This window comes from Heloderma suspectum, chromosome 1 (genome assembly GCF_057233095.1).
Source record: "Heloderma suspectum isolate Gila_16-S chromosome 1, 16-S_ref, whole genome shotgun sequence".
Taxonomy (NCBI): domain Eukaryota; kingdom Metazoa; phylum Chordata; class Lepidosauria; order Squamata; family Helodermatidae; genus Heloderma; species Heloderma suspectum.
The window spans coordinates 304,146,153-304,158,331 of NC_139458.1; the positions used below are offsets into that span (position 1 = coordinate 304,146,153).

General features: G+C 42.0%; 1 protein-coding gene across 2 annotated transcripts in view; it reads right to left on the reverse strand.

Annotated features, from left to right (window-relative positions):
* The window catches only part of SNAP91 (synaptosome associated protein 91), a 108,811-nt gene that overhangs the window by 55,278 nt on the left and 41,354 nt on the right, over window positions 1–12,179 (reverse strand). For both annotated transcript variants that reach the window (XM_084827017.1, XM_084827018.1), the window contains 2 exons: window positions 6,574–6,680; window positions 2,345–2,386 (listed from right to left, as the gene is read on the reverse strand). In XM_084827017.1, coding sequence (XP_084683143.1) covers window positions 2,345–2,386; window positions 6,574–6,680 — 149 coding nt within the window. The remainder of the gene's footprint in view (window positions 1–2,344; window positions 2,387–6,573; window positions 6,681–12,179) is intronic.

Here is a 12,179-nt window from a genome sequence, read left to right on the forward strand (position 1 = left end):
TCGCAAAATGGGGAGATAGTCTACAAGGACTCAGTTGTTGAACAGAGCACCAGAGAGGGTGGCTGGAAAAGAGGACATGCCTCCTGGACCCTTAACATTTGTGCAGAAGAAGAAAGCTTTCATAACAAGGTACATCTGGTAAAATTCCCTCTTCTACACAACTATTAAAGGCACAGGAGCCCTGCCCTCTTTCCCATCTGGCCACCCTAGCACCGGAGCAGGCTCATACGGAAGGGGGTCATAAAGATATTCTGGATCCAGACCACTTCGACCTTAAAGGTTAATCACTCAAACAAATTTGTACTTGGTGCAGCTGAAACACTGGAAGTGGTGACTTTATATATGTACGGATATGTATGTATGTACGTATGTATGTATCTAATAGATTCTTATCTACTCTGTTACCAGGTGGAAAGCCTGTCAACCATCTTTAACTTGGCCTTGTTTCAGTTTAACTTTGATTGGCTTCTCCATATGCCCTCCTCTGCGAAGTCCAGGTACTATCTAAGAAAAGAGACTCCCAAAGACACAAAGAAGATGATGTACTTACATTCTCTACACAAAAATATTGCCCAGAACCGCACACAAAATAGAATTCTGCTCATCACCTCCTTGTGTCCTTTTGGGCAACCCACCCCACCCCCAGCCCACAAACATAATCAGGAATCACCCTGCAGGAACTGAGCAAAAGTGGTGGATACACGGTCCTCTGAATACTTATGAGAGCAACATAACCAACACCTTGTAATCAAGAGTATCAAGAAGGCCCAGCAAGCACAACCACACATCAGTTCCCTATCTCCAGGCACAGAGAACTACTGACCATTTGACTTTAACTTCAGTGCTATCTTTCAAGCACTGAGACATGCAAACATTATATGAGCATCCCATTCTAGCTTAGGATTTCTAAATCAATGAGCTGTCTTTCATGTAATGATGTCATGCTACTGTGCAACTGAAGGTAAAACAATCTCATTTATTTGCAAGAATCTTAATGATTATGCTGAAGCAGGATAGGGATGCTACAGTAATATTTTTAAAGCACTTTATCCCTAGATTAGGTCTGTGTGAAACTACTTTGTTTTTATATAGTAGCATGTTTCCTGAACTTTTAAAACTTGGCTCACATATATCATCTCATAATCTTTACAGCAATCCTGTAAGGCAGGCCAGTTATTTTCCCATATTACAAATGAGAGCTGAGAAATAGGGGGTGTTTGGATGATTGCGGGTGGTGGTGGTGAAGAAGCCATCGTGGCTTCTTCCCCTGCCTCCATCGTTTACATAATTACCCGTGCTGCAGTGTGGGTTGGTGTGTAGTCTGAACCCGGCATGCAGCACCATGGGAGTGGCTTCATACCTACCCTACAACCCCTACTGCAAGTTGTAGGCTGTAGAGTTGGTACGAAGCCACCTCTGCTGCATGCCAGGTTCGGGCACGTCAACCCATGCTGCAGCACAGGTAATCATGTAAATAATGGGTGCGCATTGCAGGACGTGCACAGTCAGGGGGAGAAGCCACAATGCCTTCTTTTCCCCTCATGGTAGTCCAATCCCGGACATAGTGAACTGGTTCACAAGCCACGGTAGCTTGTTAACCACCCTGGATATGCTGGTCACATGCTAGGGGGATTAGCATAATTACCCTCAGCAGTGCAGCTTGTCGTGCTGTGTGTACCCAGCCAGGGTGGCTTGTTACAACAAGCCACCCTGGCCGGGTTCTTATGCTAATCGCCTGGCAGGAGAAATAAGCCACTATGGCTTATTTCCCTAGCAGCGATCATGCAAATTGGGCTAGTGACTTGCCTATGGTCACCCAGGGATCCGAGATTTGAAACTGGGGCTTCCAGCTCAAGTTCTTGGCCACCACACTACACCAGCTCTCTGGCTTCTGACAATGTATCTCCTTAACCAGATTTTGGTCTTATTGTGGCAGCTCTAAAGAGGTCTCCAGAGCTCTTGTCTGGAGACAAAGACTAAGCCAACAGAGTTCATGTTATGGACTAGATCAAAACAGGTATTCAGTACTTCAGAATGTCATCTCCCAGGTGCACTACTCACACTCTCAGCTTTTGGGTTCAATTTGCACCTCTGAAAGGGAGAAGAAATGGACAGTCTTTTCATTACGAATCTTTAAATTAAATATGGCCTGAAAAAATGAAGTCCTCTTGTGATAACAAAAAAGGATGGATCAGCATCAATCAAAATGGTTGCTGTTTTCAGGTGCATCTTTTGACCTTAAAATATTTTAAAGAGTAATGCTATTAGGTTGCATGCTAAATTAATAGAAGTAATTTTTGCTACTATTACCAACCATCAGCTTAAATGCAACTTAGGAACTTACTTGCGTTAAATCAGGAATGTCTCCTTTGTCAATTCCAACTTGCTGTGGATAATAAAAACAAAAATATATTTTTAGAAATAAGTTTTCACGTTTTACAAGTCCTGAAAACTTTAATAGCTTAATTTGGCTGTCAAATCTGAGAAGTTATTTTTAACTCACAAACTGTTACAAGTTCCATTTGGAACATACATTCTCTTTTCACATACAGTTGCTCTTAAAATGCATGTTTCTAGAAGATACAAAGCTTCATATGGCATAATATTATCCACACGTAACAGCAGCTCCGGACAACTATAACCCCCACCCCAAACACACACCAAATCTCTTATGCACAGATCAGGCGTCATGACTGTAGTTCCTCCCTGCTCCACGCATAAAAGTGAATGAATGCCTGCAATAAGAGACCCCATATTTATTTAAAAATTGGGCTATCCGTAACCCTGAATATTGATATCACTGTTCATCAGAAAAAGAAGCTGCAGTAGAAGCATGCAAATGTTACCTTATGTTGGAGGAAGAGAAAAGCAACATGCTATCATTGAACAGTATGCAGCCTTGGCAAATCATAGAATTGGAAGGGGCCTACAAGACATCTATTTCTGCTTCACTGACTATGCTAAAGCCTTTGATTGTGTGGATCACAACAAACTGTGGCAAATTCTTAAAGTGATGGGAGTACCAGACCACCTTACCTGTCTCCTGAGAAACCTGTACGAGGGTCAAGAAGCAACAGTAAGAACCAGACATGGAACAACCGATTGGTTCAAAATTGGGAAAGGAGTACGACAAGGCTGCATATTGTCACCCTGCTTATTTAACTTATATGCAGAGTACATCATGAGAAACGCCGGGTTGGATGAATCACAGGTCGGAATTAAGATTGCCGGGAGAATTATCAACAACCTCCGATATGCAGAAGATACCACCCTAATGGCAGAAAGCGAAGAGGATCTCAAGAGCCTCTTGTTGAGGGTGAAAGAGGAGAGTGCAAAAGCTGGTTTGAAACTCAACATTAAAAAAACTAAGATCATGGCATCTGGCCCCATCACTTCCTGGCATATAGAAGGGGAAGAAATGGAAGCTGTGACAGATTTTATTTTCTTGGGCTCCAAGATCACCGCAGACGGTGAATGTAGCCATGAAATTAAAAGACGCTTGCTCCTCGGGAGGAAAGCTATGGCAAACCTAGACAGCATAGTAAGAAGCAGAGACATCACCTTGCCGACAAAGGTCCGTCTAATCAAAGCTATGGTTTTCCCAGTAGTAATGTATGGCTGTGAGAGCCGGACTATAAGGAAGGCTGAGCGCTGAAGAATTGATGCTTTTGAACTGTGGTGCTGGAGAAGACTCTTACGAGTCCCCCGGACTGCAAGGAGGTCAAATCAGTCAATCCTAAAGGAAATCAACCCTGGGTGCTCATTGGAAGGACAGATACTGAAGCTGAAGCTCAAATATTTTGGCCACCTACTGCGAAGAGAAAACTCTCTGGAAAAGACCCTGATGCTGGGAAAGACTGAAGGCAAAAGGAGAAGGGGACGGCAGAGGATGAGATGGCTAGATAGCATCACCGATGCAATGAATATGAACTTGAGCACACCCCAGGAGAGAGCGCAGGACAGGAAGGCCTGGTGTGTTATGGTCCATGGGGTCATGAAGAGTCGGACACAACTGAGCGACTGAACAACAACAACAACAACAACAAGACGATCGAGTCCAACCCCCTCCTCAATGCAGGAAGCCTGATTCCCAGGCGGCCTCCCATCCAAGTACTAACCAGGGCTGACCCGGCTTAGCTTCTGAGATCAGATGAGATTAGGCACAAATCATTGCACTGGAACCTGCCCAAACACAGTCCTCTGGCCAACTGAGAGAAGCAGCAAGGAGCAGACAAGCTAGGGACTGAATTGTGGAAAGTCATGATGGCAACATAAAACCTGTCCACCAGGAATCTCTTCTAGTTTGATGGGACAATGCACTACCAATAACACACCACTTTTACTTTTAGCCCATCTTGAAACACTTGATATTGCCACTGCTATTTGTTTGTGCTTTTTATTCAGGCCAGACTCACAGATTGGCAACCCTGAGCCTCGTGCCCAGGGGGTTGCCTTTGGGCTCAGTCGGAAGTGCCCAATGCTGTTACGCTAATGCCTTTGCTACCTTTCTGTTTAAGCTCTTGCTTACCACTTTCATACTTCGAAGCTAAAAACTAAAGATAGGTTAGATCTGCGGAAGACTAGTTTTAGAAACACAGTAACATATGGCCCATATGGTGAAAACAGCAGCTCTCCATTTAGCAAGTTTCGAGTTTTTACCAATTTACACTCCAATTTGAAAGGATCAAAGCAAGCCGTAACCCACATTAGTTGGCTTGGATCCAAAATGCCTTTAGCATGAGTGGCAGATACTTCCATTCATTTAAGAGAGTGCGTGCGTTTCTGATTTCTGCCAATCCCCATTCCCCCTCAGGTGTAGATGCCAGCACTGCCAGATTACCCAAGCCCCCCAGCCCCCTACTCCCCAGCAACCCTCAGGACAGTTTTGGCCGGTGCAAGGGGCCGCATAAGGAAAGTCGTGTTGCGTAAGTGAAACTTTATGTGCAATTCTTTGAATCCAAGCCACGATGCTTGCCAGTTTGCAATTAGTAATCAAGAGCTTTCTGGGGCCAAAATCCACTCCCCAATCTATACTGTTCTGGAATATCAGAGAGAGAGAGAGAGAGAGCACACACATGTCACTTGTCCACCATATCTGTCATCTTACATTTATGAAAATACAGTTCAGATATAGCCTTCAGCTGTTTACTGGTATTTTGGACTATTCTGGGAAAGGGAAAGGGGTTTGAGAGAGATAATGTTTAGCATTTGTATATTTGTTGAGTGTTTGACATGCATGTTTCACATACATGTTCTCAGTAACCCTTGCAACAATTCTCTATGGTGGGTCACTATTATCACTATATGGGAGACTTGAGGCAGAGAAATATTAGGCAAGACACCGAGCTCCAGAGATGAAAACTGGGGAATTCCTCATTCACAGTACAGTCTCTTATCCATTATGTTACGTGAGTTCTCAATGGGATTATAAAACGGTAAAAAGGTAAAGATGTCTCCAACCAGTCGTGTCTGACTCTAGGGTGCGGTGCTCATCCCCGTTTCTAAGCCGAAGAGCCAGCGCGGTCCGAAGACGCTTCCGTGGTCATGTGGCCGGCATGACTGAACACCGAGGTGCACGGAATGCTGTTACCTTTCCCGCAGAGGCGGTACCTATTTATCTACTTGCAATTTCTTGCTTTTGAACTGCTAGGTTGGCAGGAGCTGGGACTGAAGACGGGAGCTCACTCCATCACGCAGCACTCGGGTCTCGAACTGCTGTCCTGCCAACCTTCCAGTCTGCAGTTCAGCGTCTTAACCACTAAGCCACCGTGGCCCCCCAATGGGATTATACTCAATGACATATTGAGGAAGTTAATTTGACCATAACTAGTGCATATTACAGTGCACTATATGACACATCTTATGATACTCAGGCCTATTGAGTGAATGGAGTCTGTTGCACCAGATATGAATTACAGCTACACTATGAATGTAAAGCAGCATAAACTACCAGGGCTTTGGAAACTGGTTATGAGGAAAACTATTAAAAAATAAGCTCTTTGATGTGTACTTTTTTGCTCAGTGGAAAGCCATAGCAGTAAAAACCAGTTTAAGTGTATACAAGGAACATGTCTAAGCAACATGGTCTCCATATCTTCAGGTAAAAAGAAGTTATTGAGGAGTGAGCATCCTGTAAGCATTGACTGTGGAGAAACAGTTAACTTGGCAGATGTTTCCATCAGTACCCTGCTGTTTGCCAACACCTATTTTCAGGAAAATAACCAAGCAGTTTAATTTTAAACTGTTGTACTACTATCATTTTAACTGGATGACATGTATTAAGAATATAGAAGGCAAAAGTACAATAGCTCAAGCTACTGTACTATTATAATAGCCTCAAGCTATTGTATTCCTCACATTCTACTGATATCTTGAGCACCTCCCTCCTCCCTCCAAATTCAGTAAGCAAAATAATTCACACAATTTAGTTTATTTATGGATACTGCATTTGAGCTCAATGTACACAGCACATGGTAGCTGAACAGACTGCTATCAGATAGAGAACTGTGAGAAGATCATATGTCTAAATAGCTATGAACATGATTTGTAGGCCACTGTGGAAGATTCACTTACCTCTGCAACTTTAAGAAATTCTGATACTCTTGTCATTCTAGTCAGAAACCGTTTGTAAATTTCAAGAGCATCTTTGCACTGTCCCTTCTTCATTTCAAAAAACTTCTCTGGAAGAAATAAGATAATTGTTTAAGCCTAGAAGAATTAGTACTCTTTATAAGCAAGCCTTGATTTGAAGACAGACATTTTAAGAGGGGGAAAATGCCCTCATTACTTTTACTATTAACAGCATTGCAATGACTACTTATTGCCAAGTCTGCTATTTCCACACCACCCAAGGGAGTTTTATGGAGGCTACCATATTCATACCTGGATATTCACATACACCATATACAAATACAAAATATGGGGTTGTTAGCATATGCCTATGCTTAAACTCAATTCCTCTTTCCCATCTGAATTGAAATCCTAGGAAAGCCTGTTTGTGAGACAAACCGCTTATAAAGTTCATTTTTAGTAAAGTTACATTAGGCAGCCCAATGTGCATTGGAACATTTGTTGGCATTAAAGGTGAAAAGGTAAAGGTGTCCCCAACCAGTCGTGTCTGACTCTAGGGTGTGGTGCTCATCTCCATTTCTACGCTGAAGAGCCAGCGCTGTCCGAAGACGCTTCCGTAGTCATGTGGCCAGCATGACTGAACACCGAGGTGCACGGAACGCTGTTACCTTTCCCGCCAAAGCGCTACCTATTTATCTACTTGCAATTTCTTGCTTTCGAACTGCTAGGTTGGCAGGAGCTGGGACTGAAGATAGGAGCTCACTCCGTCACGCGGCACTCGGGTCTCGAACTGCTGTCCTGCCAACCTTCCGGTCTGCAGTTCAGCGTCTTATTTATTTCAGTTCTATACTGCCCAATAGCCAAAGCTCTCTGGGCAGTTCACAAACAACAAAAATCATAGAATCATAGGGTTGGAAGGGGCCTATAAGACCATCGAGTCCAACCCCCTGCTCAATGCAGGAATCCAGGTCAAAGCATCCCTGACAGAGGGCTGTCCAGCTTCATTTTGAATACCTCCAGTGTGGGAGAGCCCATCACCTCCCTAGGTAACTGGTTCCATTGTCATATTGCTCTAACGATCAGGACGTTTTTCCTGATGTTCAGCCAGAATCTGGCTTCCTGTATCTTAAGCCCATTATTCCATGTCCTGCATTCTGGGATGATCGAGAAGAGATCCTGGCCTTCCTCTTTGTGACAAGCTTTCACAGTGACAACCTTGAAGAGCGCTAACATATCTCCCCTCAGTCTTCTCTTCTCAAGGCTAAACATGCCCAGTTCTTTCAGTCTCTCTTCATAGGGCTTGGTTTCCAGTCCCCTGATCATCTTTGTTGCCCTTCTCTGAACCCTCTCCAGCTTGTCTGCATCCTTCTTAAAGTGTGGTGCCCAGAACTGGGCACAGTACTCCAGATGAGGCCTAACCAGTGCTGAGTAGAGGGGAACTAGTACTTCCTGGGATTTGGAAGCTATGCTTCTATTAATGCAGCCCAAAATAGCATTTGCCTTTTTTGCAGCCACATCACATTGTTGGCTCATATTCAGCTTGTGATCGACAACAATTCCAAGAGCCTTCTCGCTTGTAGAGTTGTTGAGCCACGTATCCCCCATCTTGTAACTGTGCATTTGGTTTCTTTTTCCTATGTGCAGAACTTGGCATTTATCCCTATTAAATGTCATTCTGTTGTTTTCTGCCCAGCACTCCAGCTTATCAAGATCACCTTGAATTTTGTTTCTGTCTTCCAAGGTATTAGCTATCCCGCCCAATTTTGTGTCATCTGCACATGTGATCAGCATTCCCTGCATCTCCTCCTCCAAGTCATTAATACAAATGTTGAAGAGCACTGGGCCCAGGACTGAGCCCTGCGGTACCCTACTCGTTACCTCTCCCCAGTTTGAGAAGATCCCATTGATAAGCACTCTTTGAGTCTGATTCTGTAGCCAACTGTGGACCCACCTGAGAGTTGTTTCATCTAGCCCACGTTAAGCTAGTTTGGTCATCAGGATATCATGGGGCACTTTGTCGAAAGCTTTATGAAGTCGAGGTATATTATGTCCACAGCATTCCCACGGTCCACAAGGGAGGTGACTTGATCAAAAAAATGAAATCAGATTCCTCTGGCAGGATTTGTTCTTGACAAATCCATGTTGGCTTCGAATAATCACTGCATTGTTTGCAAGGTGCCCACAGATGGATTGCTTTATCATCTGCTCCAGAATTTTCCAGGGACTGATGTCAGACTGACTTGTCTGTCATTCCCAGGTTCCTCCTTTTTACCCTTTTTGAAGGTAGGGACAACATTAGCCCTCCTCCAGTCATCTGGCACTTCACCTGTCCTCCATGATTGCTCAAAGAGAATAGAGAGTGGTTCTGAGAGTTCTTCTGCCAGTTCCTTTATTACTCTAGGATGCAGTTCATCTGGCTCTGGAGATTTGAACTCATTCAAAGTAATTAGTTGTTCCTTGACCATATGCCTATTGATCTCAAGTTGCAATCCTGCCCCTTCAGCCTGTACTTCGCCTTTGCCAGGGGGTCATAGACTCTCTTTTGGGAGAAGACTGAGCCAAAGTAGGAATTGAGCACTTCTGCCTTTTCTTTGTCATCTGTTATCATTTTGCCATCCTTATTTAATAGGTGAACCACCATTTCTTTCATCTGTCTTTTTCTATGCATGTATCTGAAGAAAGCTTTTTTGTTGCTTTTAGCATCCTTCACTAACTTCAGCTTGTTCTCAGCTTTAGCCTTCCTGATGCCATCCCTGCAATTCTGTGCTACCTGTCTGTACTCTTCCTTTGTAGTTTGGCTTTCTTTCCACTTCCTATATGTGTCCTTTTTTGTTTTTAAGTCATCCCTAAGCTTTTTGTGAAGCCACATTGGCTTCTTCTGTTGTCTTCCACCTTTTCTTCTTGTTGGAATTGTTTGTTATCGTACCTTGAGAATTTCCTTTTTTTTAAACTCCCACCCATCTTGGACTCCTTTTCCTGTTAGAGTCGCTTGCCATGGGACCTTACTTATCACTGTTCTGAGTTTATTAAAATCGGCTTTCCTAAAATCCAGGTTATGTGTTTGGCTACACTCAGCTTTTGCTTCCTTTAGAACCATGAACTCAAGTATAACACGGTCACTTTCCCCCAGAGTTCCGTAAGTGCTACTTTATCCACTAAGTCATCTCTGTCGGTTAGGATCAAGTCAAGGATAGCCAATCCTCTAGTTCCTTCCTCTACTTTCTGTAGGAGGAAGTTATCCGCCATACAAGTCAGGAATTTCCTGGAGGGGCCATGTTTTGCAGAATTTGTGTCCCAACAAGTTCTGGGGAAATTGAAGTTCCCCATTACTACTACATCATGCTTCCTTGAAACACTGGCTATTTGCTTTTCAAAAGTTTCATCCTCATCTTCTCCTTGATTGGGTGGCCGGTAGTAGACTCTGACCACCAGGTTCCTTTTATTCTTTGCTCCATTTATTTCAACCCAGATGCTCTCGATGGGGCTACCAAGCTCCTCCTCCTGTATTTCTGTGCAGAGATATTTTTAACATATCGTGCAACCCCACCTCCCTTTCTGTTCCTCCTGTTCTTTTTGAACAAGTTATATCCTTCAACTGCTGTATTCCAGTCATAAGAGTCATCCCACCAAGTCTCAGTTACACCTATCAAGTCATCATTTCCCTCCTGTATTATGAGTTCAAGTATGTTCTGTTTGTTTCCCATACTCTGGGCATTAGTATATAGACCAGAGCTTTCCAAACTTTTTGTGTTGGTGACACACTTTTTAGATATGCATCATTTTGTGACACGGTAACGCAGTTTTACTAGCAAACCAGAGGTTAAACTAACCTGTTATAAGAGATACGGACACATACATAAATTGTAATAACGAAATGTATGGGGATACAACATTTCTCATGAAAACCTTTCATTTATATTTTTAAAAACATATGATTTGTAAGATAACATATATTGTGTCATTTATGAGTAACAGTATGTAAATATGTGCAAGAATTTAAAAAAGTTGAATAACACCAATAACAATAAAAAAGTTGAATAACACCAATAACTACTTACCATTTTAATGGGATGTATGAGGTTGATGGGATGAACACAGCTTTTCAATATTTGGTGGAATATTAGATAAAGACACTCGCATTTCATCATCAAGCATTTTTAAGCTTCCACTTTTCATTGTCTTTAAGTTTGCCATCGTTGAAAAGGATTCTTCACAAATGTATGTAGTACAAAACTGAAGAAGAATTTTTAACGCTTTTTTAGCTATGTTTGGATGCATTTTTGAAATGTGAATCCAAAAGCTGTCTAAGTCACCCTGTTCATGCATCATTAACAGATTTCGATCATTTTTTATGTCAGCTAATTCTTCTTCTTCAATAAGTGAAAAATTCCTCATTGCAGTTGAAAGAAATGGATTTCTGATCCAATCATAGTCTTGGATTTCAACATTTGGGAAGTAATGATGAACTTTCTCTCCAAGCAATGTTAAATGGTCAACAATTAGCGAGCTGATATAAATGATATCACATTTTAGCTGGCACTCAGCAGTTTTGGAAAACATTTCAAAATTTCCTTCTTTCACTTTCCTTTTCCAAATTGCTATTTTGTCTCTCATAGCACAAATTTTATCTACTGCTGTTAAGATATTTTCTCCTTTTCCTTGCATACTAGTGTTTATTTTATTCAAATGTTCAAATATGTCAGCAAGATATGCCAATTTTGTGCACCAAAGTTTGCTTTGAATTAGATCACAGAATTCATTCTGCTGATTTTCCTCAAAAAGTTTAAGCATCATTTCTCTCAATTCATATACACGACAAAGCACTCGACCTCTTGAGAGCCAACGAACTTCTGTGTGTAGTAGAAGCTTTTTAAACCTTGTCCCCATGTCTTCACAAATATGAGCAAATAATCTTGATTGAAGAGGTCTACTTTTAATGTAATTGACCATTTGAACCACTTTGTCCAAAACTTTTCTTAATTCATTTCCAATGGTTTGCGCGACTAGTGCTTAGCGATGTAAAAAGCAATGAGTAATTATAATATTTTCATTCTCTTTCTTTGCTAAAGCTATAAAACCTTTTGTTGAACCAACCATTGAGGGTGCGCCATCTGTGCATATTCCTACACAATTTAACCATTGCAAATTATTTTCCTTCATGAAGCAATCAAAAGTTTTAAATATATCTTCACCTCTAGTTCTCATTGGAAGTTCTAGACAACACAAGAATTGCTCAATAATTCTGTCAGTATGAATGAAGCATATAAAAACCAATAATTGTGGTAACCCACTGACATCTGTTGCTTCATCTAATTGCAATGTAAAGATCATATTATCGTCTTGAAAAATATCCTTCATTTGCTGCTTAATGTCATCAGACATGTCTTGAATACGTCTTCCGATTGTGTTATCTGCCAAAGGGGTTTTATTAACTTCTATCTCAAATTCAGGCCCAAACATTGTTTGAACAATAGCACAGCAAGATTCCTTTATGATGGTGTCGGCAATAGCGTGTGGGTCCTTCTTTTTGGCAATTATTTGAGCAACCAAGTAACTTGCCTTTTGAGCTTTCTCTGATGTCTTCATTCTCTTTGTGAATGATGCAGACT